At 38.0% G+C, this 25,206-nt stretch overlaps 1 protein-coding gene across 1 annotated transcript in view; it reads left to right on the top strand.

The window, feature by feature from the left end:
* LOC124794258 overlaps positions 1-19,901 on the top strand; it is a 265,910-nt gene extending 246,009 nt beyond the window's left edge. Inside the window, exons 4-8 of the mRNA XM_047258083.1 lie at positions 9,232-9,381; positions 11,780-11,868; positions 13,414-13,666; positions 14,600-14,852; positions 16,658-19,901. Of these exons, the coding sequence (XP_047114039.1) occupies positions 9,232-9,381; positions 11,780-11,868; positions 13,414-13,666; positions 14,600-14,852; positions 16,658-18,402 (2,490 nt within the window). The 3' untranslated portion in view covers positions 18,403-19,901. The remainder of the gene's footprint in view (positions 1-9,231; positions 9,382-11,779; positions 11,869-13,413; positions 13,667-14,599; positions 14,853-16,657) is intronic.
* Positions 19,902-25,206: the final 5,305 nt, after the last annotated feature.

Here is a 25,206-nt window from a genome sequence, read left to right as displayed (position 1 = left end):
CAATCAGTTGGGGAGCTGCTATAGAACGATTTGAGAAACGTAATTGATCACTGCCCGTCAGATGACGTGGCATGTTGCTTTTGTAGCCTATTTCTGACAACGGTTCTGGATCACTAAAATGAAGAAAAAAAAAAAGAACTTAGCGACTACATAAGCAGTAAAACGTGTTTACTATTCTACGGTACTTTAGAAAATGTCAGTAGTGACAAATGTGCATCAGTTTCCGTACAAAATCGAATGAAATGCTTCCCATGTACAGTTCATATTCTGTACATCTTAAGTTGATTCCAATGCAGTTTTCTACATAGCTTCACGAAAACTGCTTATATGAAGCGTTTTCTCGATGCAAATCATAGAAAATTTTCAGAGATCAAATCTAAAAGCTCTGCAACTGTTTTCTTCTTCTCGGGAAGTCATGTTCGTCAAATAACAATAGTATAGTCTGGTAACAGTTTCTTAGTCATTACATGTATTGCTTTTTCTGATCGAGTATGCTTTCATCCATCGATTGGAAGTAAAAATGTGTGCATTGATGTTCTCGTGTTTAACTTGACGTGTTCAGAGCATAGGTACGCGAAGAATGCAGTCTGTTGTCTAGCGCCAGGACATCGCATTAAAAAATATCAGCCGTTTATCCGAAACTAGCTATTAAGTTTATTTCAGAAGTGAGTTAATTATTTGTTGAATGGCTGCACGTTCATTAGATGTCGTCGTCGTCCTCAGGTAGTGAATATTCATTGCCACATGTGGAGATGTTACGATGTAGTGGGGCATGGTTTCCTGACTACAGCTTGGACCCTTTGTTTTGATTAACGTCAAAATGAAAACAGGTGTTTCGGGAAACATTTTTCTACTACTTCATCCATTTACTGCACAGTCTCTTAATGATTTTGGGATTTAAATGCACGCTGGCGTAGAACGAACGTAACCATATCCCTTAAAGACCCAAGTCGGCGCCTTCCCTTTTCGCCCAAAACAAGCAAATCAGTTGCTGAATGCAACCTGGAGTGGTATCACCTTGGAACGCGCAGGTAATCCATCATACCTGGACGTCGTACCAGACCAGTTATTGTCGTAAAAACATCTCTGCGAGAAGACCCTTCATAAAGTCGTAGTGAGAAAAGTGGCTAGCAGCAGATGGGGGAGCTAGACCAAAGGTGCTGATAATCACAGCTGAGGCTTCTACACGGCGGAATATGTTTGCCCGGTGTGGTCCAGATCAGTGCATGCTGAAATACTCTACTCAAGCTTAAATGAAACACACTGATTAATAACCATTTGCATGAAGCCCATGCTGCACAGTAAACTGTACAAGTGATCACGAACAAATAGAAGCTTAAGTATGCCTTTGATGTACCACTTTGGCGTTTGCTGTGGACCTAGAAGACTTCATTCCCACAAGATACTTGGACTTAGTGACCCTCCAGCGCAGTAGATTCCCAGTGACGAGAACCTGAGATAGAATATTTGGAGTAGCCTGAAACGTGCCAAAATGGGCGTAGTACCATTAGTGAAGGCACACCTAATTAAGTACAGCCGTATAGATTCATAAGGCGACAGAAGTGACCGTGGCGAATATCAGTATATAGAATATCTCCTGACCAATCCTAGTATATGTACCGTCGTGAATTACAGTGGGGAAGCACTGGACGTAGCCCAGTTTTGGGTTCAAAAACTCCCCAGATAAGAAAAAGGAAAGCAGATGAAAGCAAGTGTGACTAGGTCACATTTTTTTGTCATCTGATTTTCGTCCAAGTAGAATTAAGAACATACCAGTAAACCCCTGATTCTTTGGAGAATTTCTATTCCATGTATAAAATTGACTGTATGTACTGATTGCTTTAGAAATGACTTACCGGTAGTGTGTTAAATATTTGTCGTTAAGCACGTAAGCGAGAAAAAGGTTAGAAAAGATTTGAAACTGTGCCGAAAGTTTGTTGGAAGTTGCTGCGTGCTCACATTATGAGGCACTGGATGAATATGGTGTGGATAATTTGCGCTCCATTTTAAGCGGAAGCAAGTTTCTCACGCGCCCGAATGCCTAAGCCGTCAATCTCCCGAACTATGTGTCGTTCAATGATATAAGTTTGAAGGTACATTGAGGAGTATAAATGAATACTGTCTGCAAATTGTGTTGCGAATAGAGTGGGTAGTAAAGAAGTAATGTATTAAAATGTCATGCTTGATGCTGAAGTTTCACTGCATGAACAGCGAAAACGTACGTAATACGCGATTTAGTTGAAGACGTCTGCATTTTAGCTGTTTAGGGAACGTTCTGCCTTTTAAAATCATCTCGTCGTAATTTTTTAAATGTGCGCCGAGTAATGACTTCGTCATCCGAGGAAAGAGGAAGACGTATCTGTGTGCCACGTGGGATGAGAGAACATGATTCTACATATTTCGCATAACTGAGTTTCTAGTGAAAATATGCATGTTGGCAACTGTATTTCCAGAGCTTTTCTGTTTATAACAAACGAGTGAGAACTTGCACATCTACCATTCTAAATTCTGGTGGAGTTTTGTTTGGTTTGAACTTTTTGTAAGATACAATATCAGTGAGGAAATACAGTAGTAAAAGAGTGAGGCGTATGGAGTATGAAAAAAGACACAAGAAGGTGGTGTTTAAGAATGGCGAAAAACACTTCACAGTTGTTGGAAACTGTCAAAGGTAGTGCAGAAATATCTTGGTCCTCGAGTGACAGTTTTAGCATCGAATCCATTGTGCAGGAATAGCTACACTCTCCACAAGAAGAAATTTAGTGGCAACCCACCTGAACGATCACAATCACACGAATGTGAAACTGAAGAAGATAGTGCAGATGTTTATATTCCAGGGTGTGAAGTTGTTGATGTGTTGAATGTTAGAATTTCTGCTGTAGCCCCTACTGTATCCCCACCTAAAACTTCCGGGAAATGTAAGAAGCACAAGAAGAAAACAGAATGTAAAAAAAAGTGGAAGAAATTGAAAATAAGTTTTACACAAACAATATCTTCAGAATTTTGTGAAGTAGGGCCTATATAATGTAGATGCACTTGCAGAACGTGTATGAAATGTAACGTGGGGTTTCAGAAACCCAAATACAGCCATCTGTACTGAGAAGATACAATTACTGACACTGGTACCAGGTAACTACTCTAAGCAGTAGATATAGAAATACAGAGCCAATCCTTCACATAATTTTCTTTCAAAAGGTCATAAAATAAAGAATGAGAAAAGTGAAACTTCCTGGCAGATTAAAACTGTATGCCGGACTGAGACTCGAACTCGGGACCTTTGCCTATTGCGGGCAAGTGCTCAGATGGTAGAGCAAATGTCCCATGTTCGAGTCTTAGTCTGACACACAGTTTAGTCTGCCAGGAAGTTTCATATCGACGCACACTCCGCTGTAGAGTGAAAATTTCATTTCATAATAAGAAAGGTATTTGGGCATCCACAGATTCTTACTGTGGGCATCCGTTGCAGGCTGATACACTTTCTGTTACTCTAGAATATTACCTAAGTGTTGACAAAAAACTCCCAAATGGGCTGATGTTATTTCTGTTGGTCAAAATGGTGAAAAAGGTAGAAAGATATATGACAAGAACAATAAGAGAACTATATTTCCTAATGAAAAAGGAGAAGCTGAATTTAATAACTGGTCTCTCAAAGTTCGACTCCTTACGACCAAAATAGGTAAAATGGCAGCCAGTGAAAGAAGTATGCACATGTATTTACTGCACTAATTTTAATCTTTTTTGTTTTGTCACAAGCAGTGTCACCATAAAGACGTACACAGAGATGGACCTATTGCTTTAGTGTATATGACAAGAGCCTCAAGATAAATGCTTGTTGCAGGAGCGTGCAATGTATCCTAGTGCTGAAGTTATGACTGTTGAAGCATTACACCTTCAGGATACTGACAGTGCTGCAACCTATGCATTGTGGGAGGGAAGAGAGTTGGCAAAGAAGACAGTAGAGCCAGAGAAGTTTGTTCCACAGGTTTGGATCATGAAAGGAATAGCTCACCATTATATCCGGAGGATTCAGAGACAGGCCTGAAGAAGTAAAGTCAGCCACGTCCCAGAATACTGACACATTAGTTCTTCATTTTGTCTTCGCCGAGAACTGGTCTGTTGCTTTGCACAACGAAATTCAAAGTTACCACTGGCACACACCACAGGTATCAATATTCACATGTGTTGCTCACGCCCTCGGCACATTATACTGTTTTGTTATTGTCAGTAATGATCTCATTCATGACAGTGCACATGCATGTTATGCTGTCAGCATAATCATTGATGACATAGCATCTAGAGGCCATGCATTTCCTAAACATGTGTATGTGACTGATGGTGCAGCATCTCATTTTAAAAACTGCTTTCAGCTTTATGAGTTGGTCAACACTGTAATACAGGAATTAAGAAAAAAATGGGTATCTTCAGCAACAGGTCATGGAAAAAGTGCATGTGATGGGGTACAAGGTCTCTGTAAACATCTTGCAACAAGATTTAATCTCCAGCATGAAGCTGTTGATGCTATAAGAGATGCTGTTGGATTTGTACACACTATATCAGCATTAGTAACAAACATGAAACTCTTAATTCTAAATGAAAGTACATTAAGGGAGTTCCATTTAAAAAAGAGAGAGAGTGGTCTACTGTGAAGCCTATGGGAGGAATTCAATCAAGTCACTACTGGGATTCATCCTGGGGTGGCGCATACATTGCAACAACGGTTCTCCATGGAATGCAGCCTGTTACTGTGTGTGAAATGCAGAGACCCCAATATACATTAGAAGACTTTGTAGTGAGCCATTTAATTTCTTGTGTGTTTGACAATTAGTCATGGGTGTGGCACATCAAGTGTCTCTCATGAGCTGCATGATAGAACCATCTCCTATATGACACCTCATGGTCCTGATAATGCTTTCAAATGATTCAAAAGATCAGTGCGCAGTTCCCATTTCCCAAGTATGGCTCTTGTTGTATCATCCTTGTCTATGTGCATATTCAGCTTGGCTATATGAGTTCAGTAAGGAAAATCATGACCAAAACAATAATAATTTTGTGAATAATATCATAAAAAGAAAAATGAGTATAAATATTCTACATATATCATTCTTGTTATAAAACACTTTCGAACAAAATTATGAGTAGTTTTCCCACTCACTTATAATGTTGTAAAATAATTATTTTGAATCAGAAAAACCAGTTTTGCATGACATTTACTTAAAATCAGTGATCAGTTTAAATGTTTAAGTGTCTACGATTTTTTGACCTTGATAGGAGAGCCAGGTACCTAAACAGTTTCTCACATTTTGTACAGACAAGAACTGCCCACTCTGATTGTACATTCCCTAAATACAATGACCAGCTAACATACCATGAAATTTTTAGAACATTTAGGACAGGGGGTTTGGAGAAAATAATTTCTAAATAACCAAAAAATTTCAGATGCTTTCATCTTTATGAACAAATATTTTGACAGTTTAAGAATCTCATTCATAGCTGACAGCAGTCCTTCCACTTTATCATTTCTCAAGACAATTAACATCCTGTGACAATTCACATTTTCAAAACATTATTTTGAACTTTGCAAAAAGTTACAAATTTTCATAGTTTATATTTAAAGAAAAAATGAAAAAAGCTCAGAAGTGTGTGTGTATTAATAATGTCTCATAGTATTTGGAACAAAGTATTTATTGAAAATAAATTCAGATATCTATAACTTTTCATTTCTTTATTACAATTTTTCAATTTTCTCTTTTGTTAAGACAATTTCACAAACACTCTCATATAGAGAGGTCTGTAGCATTTTAACAAATCATCAGAAAATCAAAATATTGTAGTTTTGGAGAGGTATCATGTGGAACTTCAACATACATATATATACAGGGTCTACATAAAGCAGGGAACACTTTCAATTATTAATTGCACAAGGACTAAACATTGTACAGATGTCATACATATTGCAGTTTGAAGAGAAACTCTGAAAGTTTTTTTTACAAATATTTGATACACGAATCATGAGTGATTTGGAAGATGTCAATACAGTAATCAATTTCTTGCCATACCCGTTCCAGCATGGCATCGTTGACTGTGGCAGTGGCTTCCCGTATTCTACCCCGGAGCTCTGCTACATGACGTGGTAGAGGCATTACATACACCAGATCTTTAATGTGTCTCCACAGAAAAAAGTCACACGGAGTGAGATCTGGTGATGGGGGAGGGTGGGGGGGGTGGGGGGGGGGGGCATTTCATGGAACAGCTGCCCCGTTCTGTAGCATGGCCGATCCATTGATGCGGCAGTTCCGTCTTCGGGTACCCATGAACTTCACAATGAAAATGGGCTGCAGGCCCATCCTGCTGAAAAATGAACGGAGAGTCCGATTGCATTTGAGGCATCAGCCATTGCTGCAACATGTCCAAGTAGGAATATCCAGTGAAAGTGCTCTTGGCGAATAAGAATGGCTCGTACAGTTTTTGACGTGACAAGACACAAAAAAAACATTCACCTTTGGGGAATCACGCTCAAATTCAGTGCATTCGTGTGGATACTCTGTACCCCAGATTTGACAATTATGCCTGTTCACTTTCCCATTAGCGTGAAAAGTGGCTTCATTGCTAAAAATTAAGTGATCAACAATGCCTCCCCCCCCCCCCCCCACCCTCATTCAATTCTTGCAACTGTGAACAACGCAGAATGTTTGTCTTTGTCATTGTCATTGAGCTTATGCACTGGCTCCAATTTGAATGGTTTCATAGACAGCTTCTGTTGCAGGACTTTCCACACAGTCATTGGAGCTATTTCGAGTTCACGGGACGCATGTCACACCGATTTCCTTGGACTTTTTATGAATGTCTCTCATACATGCCCACATTCACTTCACTCACACTGGGACGTCCGCTCCTCTTTACCAGGCACAAGCAACCCATTGTAATGAAATTGTTGTGCCAGTGGTAAATGGCCTTCCTTGTTGGTGGCTTCTTACTGTACTTGGTTCTAAACATCCGTTGAACAGCTGTAGCACACTTGCTTTTGTCGAACTCCAACACACAGAAAGCTCACTCCACACCTGAACTGGCCATGTTTGCAACTAGCACTGACTATCGGCAAATTACCAAACTACACTGTGGCGTGCGCACACACACACTTCACGTGTATGATTTGAGAAGAAACCACCCATGTACGTAGCCAGTAATGTAATTTTCTGCACAATATATTTACCTTATACGCAAAGAAATGGTTAAATAAGTATTTGATGGCTAGATTCAAATAATTTTTAATTAATGGGCGTCATCTTACCTTTTCATTAAAACAGAATTCAGTCAGTGTTCCTTTTTGTCCTTGTACACTTCGGGACTTTTATGCTTAAGTTTTGACTTCCAGTGATACATCAGCTTAATTAGTTATTTGTTAATTGAATCTGGATATTAATCAGTTTTAAATAATGAAAACAGTGGTTTCACTCTGAAGAATTAATGAATAGTCCATCGAATACTTAAAACTACAACCAACTGAATTGATAGTTTTCATTTGGCTGCTCCCAAGGACTAGTGTCACTCAAAAAATGAGTTAATTTTTCCAACAAACAACTGAATCGTGTGTTTTCATTCGGTTGTTCACATCATTAGATATTTTTCCTTTTTCATCGTAATGAAAACGCGTGCTTTGCTCCTATGTCCCCGAGCCCATTGTGCTTAGGTGTGCTTTGTTCCTATGTCCCCGAGCCCATTGTGTTTAGGTGGCTAAGGAAGTCCTCTGGATTAGTCTGACACATTTGCAACATTTCTGCTAATGCCATATTTCACAGGGACATGATCTGCCACTTCATTCATCATTCAGACTTGTTTGACCACACTAGAAGCATCTGCGTCATCTTAACACTGCGTCAAATGGTAGCTCACTGTTGCCCTACGCGTCCACCTCAGCATGGATTTTTCCAGATTGTTTCTTTTCAAATGCAGAAAATGATTTACCCCACGATACTTCACTTTATCAAAAGGCTGCACTTTTTTATTATGTCTCCTCTTGTGGTGTACTGTGTTACTGTGGCTCAGAGATTTCTTCATCAACCAAAACCGCAGACATGTAGAGACAAAGAAACAAGAAAAGTTCTTTGGGTAACTTTATTTCGTTATTTTTTTTCTCTTAAAACTATCTGTCTGTCTCTTGTAGGGTGCACTCCTCTTACTCATTTGTATCAAAACTGGTAGCACATATTTATATTTGTTTTATCAGCTGCTGCTAGTAGTGTGCGTATATGTCTTTCTTTAAATAAAATAATATAATTCTTTTACTCACAACATGCAGTTTTACTGTCATATCAAATTAAAGAAAAATCTGAAAGTAGAGTTATTATGTTCCTATAAGCATATTGGTAAGGCAGTTTTATTTTAGAGTAGCTCCCTAATTTTGAATTGGTATTGAAGCATTGAAATCTCCCACACATGAGTGACTAACTGGTAAAGTACATTCCCTCTTCCATCTCCTCCCTCAGCTGACAAACCAAGCGTAGTGACACAGCTCTGGACTTGCTTTCAGGAGGAGCAAGGTTAGAATCCCCTTCTGGACATATAGATTGATGTTTTCTTTGGTTTTTCCTTATCAGTCACAGTGGCTTTGGAATAGTTCCATTTATTTGAGAAATACTGGCAGAACCTTATGAAGGTGACTAAGAAAGTCAATAAAACGTGTAGTAAAATCAAATCTATAATCTAACTGTCTGCCTGAGAACGAGTATGTTACATATCTCTCACAGGAACTTGTGAGGGTAAAGTTAGCTACTTCTATAGTATATGAAGGTGATATTTGAAACATATTTCATCCTGATAAAATAAGAGTTACTTTTAATTTGTTTTTGCATAATTTACCAGCAGAAAACTTCTACTAAGTAAATTGTGACTAATTGGCATATGTGAAGTAAAGTGATTTGTTGTAAGTTTAAATTGTTTTGGTTGTTCTGTGTTGACTTCAAGAACTGTAATGTTAACTAGCAAACATTCTTAAATGCTGTGAGATGTGGTTATCTCAACATTACCTGTGAATGTGGGCATAACTATTAGCTGTGCTTCATCAATAATGAAAGCATTTTCTGTTAAGTGTGTGATCAGTTGATTATCTTTGTGTGCTATTTGTTACTTCAAAGTTGCAATCTTTATTTTCGTTGGAAAAAAATTGTATTAATGTTGAAAGTTATAAGTTGGGTAGATTCTATGCAAGACACGAGAGAAAAATATTGTATGTTTCAGTATATCAATGGAGGCAGCTTGGAGCAGCTTATTCAGAATTCTAGTGTGGAACTTCCTCATCTTACAAGGATGAAGCTTGCACTGGATATAGCCAGAGGAATGGAGTATCTGCACTCTCGGGGAGTTTTCCATAGGGACCTTACTTCCAAGGTCAGTCTTTCTAAATATCAGGTTCCTTAATTTTCCATAGTTACTGGTTTTAAATTAGCACTTATTGATATAGTATGAGAGTTACACTGTAATTTGCAGGGGTACTTGACAGATGAAATATTACAGACTGTTATTCAATTCAAGTGTTACTGTATTGATCAGTTTTGGCACAATTTTTTGTGTTGTTCTGTTACTAGAAACAATATATTTTCCTTTTTTCCCATGCAAAGCAAAAGTTAATTAATTCATGCACATACATAGTAAAGGGCAGGCTTAAGATATTGTGTATGTGATAGTATTAGGTACTCTTTCTGTCGCCAGTAACAGAAGCACTCTCTTTCTGCTGTTAGTTACCCAAGACCTACATCTACATCTACATCTACATCCATACTCTGCAAGCCACCTGACGGTGTGTGGCGGAGGGTACCTTGAGTACCTCTATCGGTTCTCCCTTCTATTCCAGTCTCGTATTGTTCGTGGAAAGAAGGATTGTCGGTATGCCTCTGTGTGGGCTCTAATCTCTCTGATTTTATCCTCATGGTCTCTTCGCGAGATATACGTAGGAGGGAGCATTATACTGCTTGACTCTTCGGTGAATGTATGTTCTCGAAATTTTGACAAAAGCCCGTACCGAGCTACTGAGCGTCTCTCCTGCAGAGTCTTCCACTGGAGTTTATCTATCATCTCCGTAACACTTTCGCGATTACTAAATGATCCTGTAACGAAGCGCGCTGCTCTCCGTTGGATCTTCTCTATATCTTCTATCAACCGTATCTGGTACGGATCCCACACTGCTGAGCAGTATTCAAGCAGTGGGCGAACAAGCGTACTGTAACCTACTTCCTTTGTTTTCGGATTGCATTTCCTTAGGATTCTTCCAATGAATCTCAGTCTGGCATCTGCTTTACTGACGATCAACATTATATGATCATTCCATTTTAAATCACTCCTAATGCGTACTCCCAGATAATTTATGGTATTAACTGCTTCCAGTTGCTGGCCTGCTATTTTGTAGCTAAATGATAAAGGATCTATCTTTCTGTGTATTCGCAGCACATTACACTTGTCTACATTGAGATTCAATTGCCATTCCCTGCACCATGCGTCAATTCGCTGCAGATCCTCCTGCATTTCAGTACAATTTTCCATTGTTACAACCTCTCGATACACCACAGCATCATCTGCAAAAAGCCTCAGTGAACTTCCGATGTCATCCACAAGGTTATTTATGTATATTGTGAATAGCAACGGTCCTATGACACTCCCCTGCGGCACACCTGAAATCACTCTTACTTCGGAAGACTTCTCTCCATTGAGAATGACTTGCTGCGTCCTGTTATCTAGGAACTCCTCAATCCAATCACACAATTGGTCTGATAGTCCATATGCTCTTACTTTGTTCATTAAACGACTGTGGGGAACTGTATCGAACGCCTTGCGGAAGTCAAGAAACACGGCATCTACCTGTGAACCCGTGTCTATGGCCCTGTGATATTCTAGGCAGTGTTGTTTGTAACAACTGTGTAGTCTGTTTTTCTACACATCTGATCTACAAATAACATAATCTACAGTCTGTTTTCACAGTCATATTCGTAATTTTATGTCATTTTCAGACATTTTACACATTATTGAATTAATGAATTTTGTCAGAATTTTTTAGATGTGAAGCCCAAGCAGTACATGTTTCACTTTTAATTTAACTAAGAGTTTACTACAGTTTGGGAAGTCATAAACAGGCACAACGGAAGACTGCTAGGCATGTAAGCTTTTGGCCAAAAGGCCTTAGACAAAACAAACACACACACACACACACACTATCACACACACACACACACACACACACACACACACACTGAGAGAGAGAGAGAGAGAGAGAGAGAGAGAGAGAGAGAGAGAGAGAGAGCCAGGGACAGTGGTCTTGTGTGCATGTGTTGCATTTGCTGGAATGTGTGTGTGTTTGTTGTCTAATTCAGAAGACCTTTTGGGCAAAAGCTCACTTGTCTAGCAGTATTCCTGTTGTACCTGTCTGTGACTCAACATCTCCACTGTATGATGAGTAGCAATCTACGCTTTTCATGATATTGTCAATCTTATGAATTGTAAAGTTAATGTTAGCAATATGAGAGGAATAATCATGGGTTTTGGGTTTTTATTTCAGACAGGCATGTACCCTTATGTTGCTGACAGAAGATAAAATAGTTACAGCACACAAACTTAACATAGAATTATCATTCTTCCTAATGCCCATATCAGCAAAGATCTGTTTAACAGTAGACATTGAACAGTTACTGGGCAGTGCAGTGTAGTAAATGAGAAATGTGATCTTTCTATTTTTATTTCATTGTGGTGATGGAGCATGAGAGAGACATCATTCATAGTTTATTCTGCTTTGTTTTAGAATGTTCTTATAAAGAACAATGAGGAGTCAGGTGAAATGATAGCAGTTGTTGGTGACTTCGGACTTGCTGCTAAAATTCCAGATCCAATGTAAGTACTGCAGTAGTATTTTTAAACATTGTAGATCACAGCACAACTGATTTTCAGTTCTGTGAGGTTGTTAAGAAAAAGTCAAAAGATTTGTCTAAAAACAAAGCTTAAAATAGACAGATATTTAATGTTCTTTTCAGTGAGGGTTGATCATGCACAGCAAATTAGGTGCCAGTAGAGAATGCACATTCTCTTCCCAGATAATTGATAAATTCCGCAGACTGAAAAATTGTTGGAACTTTTTTGCACCTTCAGTCATAGTTGATAGAAATATATCAGAGCCATAGAACAGTGGCTGCACAGTCTGCAGTACTCTAAAATTCTAATTTAAGCATTGAGATTTAAATTCTCTATTGGCATCTCATTTGCTGTACTTAACTTCGAGCATAATTCAAAGGCATGTCAAATGTTTTTGTAATCTGGTTTATTTCTTACTTTTGGACAAATCATTTTGCCAAATATTTTGTCTTTTATTATTTATTTCATTTTTATTTATTTTTTAATTTCTTGTTTTTGAGTTGTGTGTAGGAAGTGTGGTATTTCTGGCACCTCATTTATCTTTGCAGCGTCTTATCTTCTCGAAATGTCCTGAATTGAGTGCCTAATTCAAAAGGAAACTATTTTAACAGTTAAATATCACACCATTGCAACTTTTTATGCACTATCTTGTTAGACCTTAAGGGAAGTAGTTTTTGACTCTTCCTTCATTTACGTACCTAGTAGTAGCTCCACATGAAACATTTCAATTTTCCCTCAAGTCATAATTTTTTTCTTAGTTACTCTGATTCATCCATCCAATTAAATATATTTTTGCTAAACTAGACCTCATGCTCGTCAGTTTGATACCTCATTTGTCCATTTCACACTCTTCGTTTTGCTGTGAAAATTTGGACAAACACACACTGTGTAATTTATAGGGAGTTGTGTTTTTGCTTCACTCAAACATTTGACCAAAAAGTGATGTGTTACACTATGAAGTGTAGATGTAAGTGGTGTTGAGGTATTGAAACTGTAGTAAACATTTGCAAGAAGTTGGAAGGCTCAAAATGTAAAAGATTAGGAAGAAAAAGCAGGTCACTAATTGTTGAGATATATGGATAACCTTGTTGTTGATCATATTAAGAAACATTATATTCTCTGCGTGGCATTCAACAGTTAATCTCTAGAAATAATCCTGTGTTATCACTGTCTTAAACGTGGAAGGAAATTCCAGAAAGTGTTGTGAGTTAATATTTCTTTCCTTCTGCTTGTCCCATCATTTCGTGAACACATTTTGTATAAGGTGTAAAGCAAATATCATTCCTACCTCTGAGGTGACTTCTTGTGTCTTCATACTGTTGACACCCCTGCAGTATGACACTTCATATCTCTTCTTGTAACACACACATTCAAATCATGTGAACAGGTTTACTTGATAGCATTTTATGGTCATTTATATAAGTTCACAGTGATATTTATGAAATTATATTAATTTCATTGATGTATGCTGTAGTATTAGAATACAAGCAGTATGCATTACATGGTAACCTAATTTTTCCTTTTCAGGTGTCCATATAGATTACCAACTGTTGGTTCACCTTACTGGATGTCACCTGAATGCCTAAAAGGCCAGTGGTACAATGAAAAGTCTGATGTATTTTCATATGGTATAATCCTTTGTGAACTAATAGCCCGTGTGGAAGCAGATCCAGACATTCTTCCACGAACGGAAAATTTTGGTCTAGATTATTTAGCTTTCAGTGAAATGTGTGGTCCGTGCCCTCCAGAATTTCTAAAATTAGCATTCTCATGTTGCACAGTAAGTATTTAGTTTCATTCTACATTTTGTTGTAAACAAATGATAAAGCTTTGAATCTTGTCACCAACAAAGGTTGGATTTATTGTTGTAATTGGATGAGATGGTGTCATGTAAAGATAGGTGTTAACTGATGAAGAACTAAAAATGGAACTTCATGTATCAAAATTTTGAAGGGCGGGGGATTATCGTTAGACAGGCTGTGACTGGATGAAAGTAAGATAATGCACAGTTGAGAACATCTGACCTTTACACAATAGAAAGTCAGTCTGTCAAGAATAATAACCTGTCTTCCTTTCTGTATTGTAACCAAAGTAGAGTTCACCTGCTACATTTCCTATTATTCTTAACTGTACTACTCATTCCACCTCTCAGTCAGGTAGCTCATATTCCAGCTATACTACCTCCTTCTATCATCACTAGACAGAAGTTGTCACAGTGCTTAACAGAGTACCATCTTCAACCTCTTACTCTCTCTGACTCCTCCTCATTGATCTTTTCCCCACTTGTCCTCACAATATGTGGGTCCCCTTCAACCTGTAGTCACAGAGCTCCCCTCTTTTCCAACCTTCACAAACCTATCTTCCTCTAGTTCCTGAGACAGGAAACAAAAGTACCAAATGCTAGATTGGAGTGTTTTTCAATTTTTAAATGTGTGCATCCGTGGTATGGCAATTTTTAACTCGCTGACATTTGTGTTCATTTGTGATGTAATTGTTCTGAATTTATAATGGTAACTTACTTATACCATTTATATAATTTAATATGTCTAGCAGAAAACCATTCTGTGTATACCAGTGGTTCTTAAAGAGGTGTAGGTTTCCTTATTATCTCCTCAGGTAATTTTAATTGGAGCAAATTGTGTATCTGGTTAACATTTCAAATTATATGGTGCACCTAATAATTTACATCATCATCATTATTATTTTTTTTCAGTTTGAGCCAAAAAGCCGTCCATCTTTCGCAGAAATTGTTATCCGTCTTAATCGAATCATTGCTGATTATGAACTCCAGCAGAAACAGCAACAAGACCAGCAGGAAATACAAATCTTGGGCTGTGCTTCACTGCCAGTAGATCGTGTCTGTGCTGCAGCACCTGCGGTAGCAGGTGCTCGAAGTGAAGAGGTTATTTCATGTGCAGGAACTGGAGCTGCTCCAGAAGAACGTGATGCTGCACAGCTCAAGAAAGGTGACCAACATTACATAATTTATTATTGTTATGGAGGCAATGAATTATGTATTGCCTCCATACCACTCTCGTGGTTGCTTACCCCAAGCCAATTTTGTTCAGATTCATGTATGACTGTATCACCACCACCACCACCACCACCACCAGCTGCAGCAGCAGCAGCAGAAACAAAAACTGCATCAGTGTCATATATGGAAAAAGGCTGCCTCTAGACTTTTCAGCGCATTGCAATCTTCAGCTGCAATTATCCTTGTTATCTCTTTGTGTTTTCTAATGTAATTGATCCATATTCCATTTATCTTTTCTTACCTCTTGGATTGCACCACCTATTTGGTGGGCTATTAGTCCCAGTCACTTCTACAGTAATTTCCATTGATCACTGAGCAACCCCTAGTTTTTGAATATTTTTTTAAATTAACTCCATGACTCGCTGCCGTAAGGAAAACAGCTAATACACATGGGTTGTAAACAACCTGTTCGCAGCTTATTGAAAATTTAGTTTTTAAAATTTTGTTTAGTTTACCAAAAACAGTGCTGGACATTTCTATTTGTCTGTTAATTTTTATTGTCAATCAGTCATTGTTGTCAACAGGTTCTGTGATTTTGTTGTTAGTTTCTAGAGTTCCTTTATCAATATGTAGGTTAAACATTATTTTGTCGTAGTGTAATTGCTTTCAAATTTATTTTCATACTTGTTCTATTATTTTCTTCCATTCATTGTTGAAGTTTAGCTGCAGTGAAGGCAAACAATATAATGCCATCAGCAAAACAAAGCTGGTTAAGATACATTGCATCATACTGTTGGTATAATAACAGTTAAATACAGCTACCCTCAGTTTCAAGGAGAAAAAATTGATCTCAGAAGTGAACTTCGTTTATTCATTCAGAAATGTGCCGTAGAAATACATTCAGTATGACAGAAAATTTCTCACATACACAAGTACACAGTTAGGTTAATACAGGTTTCTTACCCATGATCAGGTTGTAAACTGTTGTTGGATGAATTTAACATGTCTGTTGTAGCTTCACTGCACCTATTTGTTCTTGTGGCATTTGTGGTAAATACTCTCTTGCAATGCAGAAGAAAAATAGTAACCTAGCATAAGTTTCTTCTTTCAGGGTTAGTGTTTGTGTCCTTCAGTATCTGTGTCTACTACCAACCAGTTGTTAGGGCCAAACTTTCACAGGGAGCTGAGTTAGTACCCTAAGTGGTTGAGATTACACCAGTGCATCTTGTGCTGCTATACTCTTGCTCCATCATGTTGTTTGGTGGCTTATGTTAGTGGATGAATTTCTAAGTAAATGCCAAAACATAATATTTGTGATGTGTGAAAAAGGTTGCAAGGAAAAAGAGTGTATGTTATTGGGTTTCCATCTATCCCAGCATGGAAATAATGACAAATAGGAGATAATTTAATCTTTCGAATTCTTATTTACAATGAGAAGAGAAGTACGTGTTGTGATGGTTTGCAGAGAGAGGGGGGGGGGGGGAGGGAGATTTGAATGGGGAGCACTTCAGATATTGAGTTCTCATTATTGTAAAGAGAAAATTTGATTCTTTGTCCCTGAACTAAAAATATGGTAATTGTTAGACTTAGCTTGTATAAGTAGCTGTCATTGTTAATGACTAAAAACTATGAAGCATGCATTGTTACTATGTTCATTCACTATACTGTATCATTTTAAAGTAATTTAATACCCTAAACCTGGAATAACATTTGACATTCAGTTGATATTTGTCAAATTTTTATGTCTAAGGGTGTTGAGAGATGCAATTTTGTTTAACACTTGTTTTGTCTTTACAGTGTGCCATCGTCGATCTTGGTCTGAAGATGTTGGCAACCTGGTGTTCCCAATGCATACTGCACCAAGTGAAAAGGCCCGCTGCCATTTTGTGGTGACGCCAAAGCATGTGGGAGAGAGCATGGTGCGGCAGGACCCCCACTACAAACCATCTCGAGCCAATCCCTTTGCTGCTCTGTCACAGTTCAGAGGAGTGAAGAAAATTCTGGGAGGCCTTAATAAAGGCAGCAGCTCTAGCTCATTCATGGCGGGACCAGGAGGAGATTTGTTTTCATCGTGCTTCGAGCTGCCATCACCATTCTATGGCCCAACACCTCCAAGTACACCAACAGCAGAAACTGATTCCATCCACGAGGCATCTATTTCAGGAATAAAAGGCGACTCAGTTGTCCAATCATCACCAGATGACAGTGATTCAGCATCTGGTGTGCTGAAAGTTCAGAAGATAAACCAACCGCTTTCTCTGCCATCTTCACCTACAATGATGCGCAGAAGAATTTTCTTAAATATGAAAAACTTATCAACACCTCGGCTTGCATCAAGCACTTTTTCTTCAGATGAAGAAAGTAACATACCAAAGAAAAATCAAGTGACATCAAACAGCCAAAAAACTTCTGGTGAAATAAATATGAAGTGTGTTACTGTTGAAGATAGTGACATGGATTCTTCTAATTTAATGTTATCACATCCATTGTTTATAGCTAGTGAGAGTCCGAAGTCTGAATCACTTTCAGAGACTTGTACATTACAAGATTCTCAGCATACACCACTTTTTATCAATCACAGGGTATCTTCATCAAGCTTAAATCTTGCTGATGCCGGTGTCCTTTTGACAGAGGACCCTGGTGGAGGACTGGGCCTTCCAACCACATTAAGACGAAGAGGGTCCTGTGAATCAGGCTTCTTTAGTAGTGTTAGCGAAGATTTTACTATTACGGCCGGGGACTTGTTACTGCCCTCTGAATTTGGAAGTATTCACACAGTGCCCCGTAGCCATCATAACACTTCATCAGCGACACTCTCGTCTTCCTCAGCAGCATCATCTTTGTTTCTGTTGGATGATTCTGCAAACTCAACTACTACTGTGAGTTCTTTGAGATCAGGTAGTGGTGAACTTTGTGACTTTGATGAACTCAGTACTCCTGGTGGCATTGTGGCTCGTAGTACACCTCATCACCATTCTCTTATTTATTCAGCAAAGCGGTCATCATCCATCTATACTGACAGCTCAGAAGATATATCTAGTTTAGGTGGGAGTGATATTTCCTACTGGGAGGACAGGAATTGCAGTGCACGACCTCGTCACATAAGCAGAATAGTGGAATACTTTGAAAGGAAACAAAGTGGTGCAGCAACAAACACTGTGTCCAGATTGTCAAGTACTGCAGAGAGAGGCACTTCAGTGTGGGAATTACCTGATGGATCTTTCTCTGTGAAACACCAAAGAGATCTGCTTTTCCATCAAGGTACTTGTGGGAGCAGGAATTCACCAGTAGACTTTGCACGTCGTATGGAAAGCTCAAATTTGAATGATGCTATACGTTCCTCAAAAATTGCTCTTCTCCGAAAATCTTTGGAGAAGGCTGCTATTGCTCAACAACAGGCTTCTCATCATCAAGGGAGGTCTGTACCTGGTGCACATAATGATCGAACTTTGTGCACAAAACGAACTGTTAATGCAACACAGAGATTGATGATTTGTGAAGGAGCAGTTCGTTCAAAACTGCCACTGTTTGATAAAAAGTAAAGTGTGGTAATAAGTCATAAAAGTGTCCTGCCATTTATAACGTGTTGTTGATGGTGTAAGTATATTTGTAAAAGGGATAAATACAAGTACATATCCATCGCAGTTCAACAGCTGTGAATGTATCATAAACTGTATTACATTTTAATTGTTCTATTCAAAAGCAGTTGCTTTATTTGATTTTTATCAGGGGATGACCTTCTACAAAAGGAAATAATTCAGTCATTTTCCTTTTTTCATAATACTGTTTATATAAAATATATTTCTGAAATTTCAACCGAAATTTTAGTTTTCTCTTGAATTGGTGACTGTTTTCTATGCATATAAAAATTATTTCACAATTATTCCAATAAGTTATGTCTACCTCGGAGTACAATTGTTGGTAACATACATACGTTACATTGTTATTAGCTTGGTAAATTATGTATGCTTCTCATATATTTTGAATTTTGTGAATGTACATGTATTGTGTTTATTGTTTGTGTGGCATGCATTTTTATTTCTTAGCAAAAGAAGGAAATGTTGTGTATCAGGTACACTGTTATAAAAATTGTGCTGAATACACATCGGGAGACAGGAAACTACACCTATTTTTCAACCAATGTCCTGATGAAACAATTTGTTTTACAAAATTTGTGTTGTTAACGAGCACAATTCATATTTTTCTCTAATGGACCCACATTTTCAGCAGAAACAATAAGAAATTTTTTGTATCGAAACAGAGTTTAACCAGTAAAGATCACCCAGTGCAAAAGTAAAACTAATGTTTTTTCAGTATTAATGAATTTTTTAATGTGAGTATGTGTTTTGAGTTTTTCTGATTTATGTACCCATTTCAGTTAATAAATTAGCTGAAATGTGTTAAAATTATTATTTTGTGTACTCTTTTGTGTTATTATTTATTTCTTGGGCTATCAAGAATAAATGCTAGTTTTTGTTAAATTTTAACATTGCCGTAACCTGTTCGTAGGCATTTTCTTATTATTGAAATGGAATGTGAAGATCATCAGTATTACTACCAGTTGAGTTCTGGTCTACATTTCTGTATTAGGGTCATTGTTATCTAGTGATATGCTGACAGATTAGATATATTATGTATTTTTAATAAAAGAATTGCCAAAATTCAACTTTGACAGGAACTCATTTTTGTCATTAATTATATTTCGTACACCATAAGTTTGTATACTAGTTTTAAAATGAAAAAAGTCTGAAATACTAAATGTTGAAATGACCATGTGTTAGTGGCTGTTGAAAAGTGTCTCAAGAAGCGCAACTGTTGTGACACACTGTCATTTGAGGCTTTGACATTGCTCTTCAGTCTGCAAAAAATGTGAGCAGCGATCAGTGGCCTTCATTTTGTTACCTCAGAATAATTTAGTTCCAAATTTTTGCAAATATTTCACCATGTATGATGTGATATTTGGAATCTTAGATATTCCATTAATAGGTAACCGTCTAAAGTTTGACAGTTATCGTTTCTAATAAACATATTTCAAAAACTGTATCAATTAATGTATGTCATGAATTTTGCCAAAAATCCTAAAAGTGTGAGAAGTGCCTATATGATAAAGAGAAGTTTTATAAGGGTTTGTGTCATAATGGTTGTGTACTGCAATTTTTATCACTGATAAGGACTCAAAATAATCAACTTACTGGAGACACCAGAATGGTTGAGAATAAAAAAATATCAAACTCAATAGAAATGAATCAGTAGTTGAGCACTGCCACTTCATATATATAGAGGGAAACATTCCACGTGGGAAAAATATATCTAAAACCAAAGATGCTGTAACTTACCAAACGAAAGCGTTGGTATGTTGATAGAGACAAAAAACACACAAACACACACATAGATTACAGACTTTCGCAACCTACAGTTGCTTCATCAGCAAAGTGGGAAGGAGAGGGAAAGACCAAAGGATGTGGGTTTTAAGGGAGAGGGTAAGGAGTCATTCCAATCCCAGGAGCGGAAAGACTTACCTTAGGGGGAAAAAAGGATGGGTATACACTCGCGCACACGCTCACGCACACGCGCACACACACACACACACACACACACACGCACACGCACACGCACACGCACACGCACACGCACACGCACACGCACACACACATCCACCTACACGTATACAGATCATACATCCGCGGATAGATATGGGTGTGTGTGCGAGTGTATACCTGTCCTTCTTTCCCGCTAAGATAAGTCTTTCCGCTCCCGGGATTGGAATGACTCCTTACCCTCTCCCTTAAAACCCACATCCTTTCGTCTTTCCTGATGAAGCAGCCGTGGGTTGCGAAAGCTTGAATTTTGTGTGTGTGTTTGTGTTTGTTCTTGTGTCTATCAACATACCAACGCTTTCGTTTGGTAAGTTACATCATCTTTGTTTATATGGAACTTAATTTGATGACAGTGTCTTTTAATTGGTAGTATAGGGACACAGATTTTTTGAAACATAAATAAATAAATAATTTCTGGTATATAGGAATTAGGTGCAGCTGTAGAAAAAAAATTCTGCCTGTAGCTTAATGATGCGGAGGACCTAAAGATCTGCTTTTGGAAAATACAGAAATTTATTAAATAGATAGTAAAAAATATAAAGCAACTGTAGTCAACAGATTGTTTGATATGGTGAAACGATGATCAGAAAGGACTGTAAAATGCACTTTTCAGAATCCAGAATAACTGTGAGTTTCTTTTTATGTGCAAGGTATCATAAAAGAACTGTATGTAGACTTACCAATATTGGGAAGAGGATAGATTGCTATTCACCATAAAGATGACACTTTGAGTTTTAGACAGGCACAACAAAAAGATTGTTACACATTTAACTTTTCAACAAAGGCCTTCTTCGGAACATACACACATGCACGCAAGCAAGCACATCTCAAAACACACATGACAGCCATTTCCGGCTGCTTGGAATGGAATGCCCAGGCGAATGCATTCCGATCCAAGCTGCTGGAGATGGCGGTCGTATATGTTCGAGTTGTACTTGCTTTTTTTGTGTGTGTGTGTGTGTGTGTGTGTGTGTGTGTGTGTGTGTGTGAGAGAGAGAGAGAGAGAGAGAGAGAGAGAGAGAGAGAGAGAGAGAGAGAGAGAGAGAGTGTGAGAGAGTGACTTTTCATTGTGGCTGTCTGCAACTTTGTGTGTCATCTTGATGATGACTAGCAATCTATCCTTCCCCTAGTGTTGTTAATATTGCAGCCTGGAGTTTTGGATTAAAGAACAAAGTTATGAGCTGTCAGTCACCCATAATCTGTGTTGGGAAAATATTTGATAGTGGCAGGAGTACAGAGAAGGGAAATAAAAGAAGGTGTTGGAAATTGGAGTACATGGGGTAAAGAATTAACAGTTTGGTCAGAGATTGGAAATCTGTAAACACAACTAATAACAGGAAGAGGAAAGTTAGAATAATAGCAGTTGCATTTCAAGGATACATTTCACCGGAAGTATAAATTTAATGTGTATTAGTGTTGAGCAATAAGTCTACTCCCTAAATCTCTTTCCATCAATAAAAACATTTGGTTTACACTGTGTGTCCAGTCAGAGAAACTCTGAATGTAAATCACAATACACCGGGCTCTTCTTTACTTTTATTACAGGAGCTATTTTTCAGTTCTCATATATGGAATATTTGGCAAATCACTGAAGGCAAATACATACTCAGTCATGACTACGTTGTTTCAGATGACTTACATTGTCCCAGCACTGCAGCCTGACAAGGCATCATAACGTGTTGGTTGTGGATGTACAACATTTTTATAGTTACTCCTGCGAAGGCACTGTTGCTGTTGTTGGAAAGCTTTGAGTGAACTGTTAGAATCAGTCTCGCTTCTTTCAAGGTATAAATTTAATTGACTTTGCTTACTGCAAAGGTGTGTAATAATACAGATATAGAAAATGCTGATTTATACTGTCCAGTCCCTAATGTGACCACCTATCAAGAGCGTGAATAACACTTTCTGCTATGTGGACTGCTGCAAGAGATGCAGGAAGTGTCAGTGACATCCAGGAAAAACAAACTACTGCATGTAGAGGTGGACAACTCCACGAGGGTAGATGGACACTTGTGTTGATCTATTGTGCCTTCCAAAATGATTAGATAACCCATGAAAACATTCTCCCAACCATAACACATGCAGACATTTCACACTGGACATTCCAATGGCCATTTGTTCAGTGGAAGTTAAAATGTGATTCCACCTGCTGCCTACAAGTGTTCATTGCATCTTGACATCAAACATAGGCAGTGGTCACATTAATGTGGTTGGACCATGTGTAATTGCTGTTCAGTGGGAAAAAGTATTATTTAAAAAAAAAAAAACAACAAAAAGGAATCAATCATCGTGTAATTGATGGATTTGGAGACTGACAAGAATATTTTATCTGCCATACTATTGGCCTATTAAACTTGCTTCAGACTTTACCTAGTATCATTAAATGCTGTTTCCCAATTTTTGGCATTCATGGTTGATAGTAGTATTCTTGTTTATAAAGGGATATGACTGTAGCTCCCGAAAAATAACTATTTTGGAACATTTTCAAAAGTCCATTTTTAACTTAGCAAGCCCCTGCAGTTAACTGATTATGTCATTAATGTGATGTGGGGAGCATGTACAATCACTTCCCAAACAAACAGACAGTGCGTGTAAGGAAGGCTAGTGCACTTACAGCACAAGTCTTGCAACTTCTAGTTAGACAATATATTTTTATATGTTTTTTATGCAACAAGCTGCAGTTTCTATCACTGTGATAAGTACATTTGTTATCTCTGATTGTAGTAATCTTTGTAATTTAAATTTTGCACTGTTTTAGTCAAATAAATGCTGTGTAAATCAGGATTAGGAATGTGAATATCAAATACACAGAATGGTTGAGACAGACAAGAAACATCTTCTTAATGCTAATGAGAGATTAATCAGTCTGACAATGAGAGGAACTCCACATTGAGTATTAAGCTTGTATAAATTAGAAATGGTAACTTAATCCAAAAGGAAAACAGTTCAAGTTGCAAATATGAAAAGTAAAGAAAAAGAAAATACAAGGGTATTCAATAGAAAGCCAGATTTTACTAAAAAGAATCTATTACAAGAATGAAATACAACACTCACTTATATTTCAACATAATCCCCCCCCTCAAGTTCTACACACTTGTGCCAGAGCTGGACAAGCTTCTCAATTCTAGGTGCAAAAAATTCTTGGGGGGCATACGCATAACCAGTAATGCACTGCTGCTGAACACTGAACCACTAAGAGCGTCTTTCAGTGGGTTAAAAAATGTGAAGATCTGAAGCTGCAAGCTCTGGGGAACATGGGGGTTAGGGCAAGAAGATGAACTTCAGGTCTCCCAGAACGTGTCCATGCACTTTTCTTTAGTTTCTGAAGTCAAGTAGTTTGGAACCCACCTCATAAAATTTTCTTGAACATTAGTACATCATGAACAATATGGTGTGCTGATCAGACAATGTTTATTGTTGCTACACTGTCACTTCCCATTTTTTTTTCCCTCCCTCATATCAGCCCATCGACTCTTGCAGTGTTGTTATCGTGATAGCACAGGTGAGCATCCTGGGTGTAGCGAATCATCTACATCTACATCTACATAGATACTCTGCAAGCCACCATACAGTGTGTGGAGGAGGGCACCATGTACCACTACTGGTCATTCTCTCCCCTCTTCCACTTGCAAATGGAGCAAGCGAAAAACGACTGTCTATATGCCCCCGTATGAGCCGTAATTTCTTGTATCTTATCTCCTCAGTCCTATGTGCAATGTATGTTGATGGCAGTAGAATTTTTCAGCAGTTAGCTTCATATGCCAGTTCTTTAAATTTTCTCAGTAGTGTTTCTCGAAAAGAATGCCGTCTTTCCTAAAGGATTCCCATTGAGCTCCTGAAGCATCTCTGTAACACTTACAAGTTTTTTGAACCTACTGGTAACAAATCTAACAGCCTGCCTTTGAATTGCTTTGATGTCTTCCTTTGATCCGACCTGGTATGGATCCCAAACACTTGAGCGGTACTCATGAATGGGTCACACCAGTGTCCTATATGCAGTATCCTTTACATGTAAACCACATTTCCCTAAAATTCTCCCAATAAATGGAAGTCGACCATTTGCCTTCCCTACCCCAGTTCTCATGTGTCCATTCCATTTCATATTGCTTTGCAACGTTATGCCCAGATATTTAAATGACTTAACTGTGTCAGGCAGGACACTTTTAATATTGTATCCGAACATTTCAAGTATGCTCTTCCTACCCATTTGCTTTTAGAGCTAGTTGCTAGCCATCACACCAAATAGAAATTTTGTCTAAGTTGTCTTGTATCTTCCTACAGTCCCGACAACTTACCGAACACAACAACATCATCAGTAAACATCTGCAGATTGCTGCCCACCCTGTTCTACAAATCATTTATGTGTATGTAGAACAACAGCAGTCCTATCACACTTCCCTGGGGCACTTCTGACAATACTCTGGTCTCTTATGAACACTCACCATCAAGGACAACATACTGGTGTAGTGATTAATAAAAAAGAAAAAGAAAAGAGAAGAGAAGAAAAGAAAAGGTTGAAAATGTGGGAAGAAATGGTGAATAAAAAGGGGGTTTTAAAATCGTAAATGACCATGAAAAAGGGAAAGAATGAAATGTAAATCGGACTTCGTATCACAGAAAAGCTATCGGACTTCATGATTCGGAAAAGCTATTGTTGGGGTGGTCCTTGTGGCGTTTCTGAGCAAAATTTAAACCAATTTCCACTACAAAAATTATTGAAAAAGAACAGAGAATAACAAAATGTAACTG

Source organism: Schistocerca piceifrons, chromosome 1, assembly GCF_021461385.2.
Source record: "Schistocerca piceifrons isolate TAMUIC-IGC-003096 chromosome 1, iqSchPice1.1, whole genome shotgun sequence".
Classification (NCBI taxonomy): Eukaryota; Metazoa; Arthropoda; class Insecta; order Orthoptera; family Acrididae; genus Schistocerca; species Schistocerca piceifrons.
This window is presented reverse-complemented; position numbering and strand designations above follow the sequence as displayed.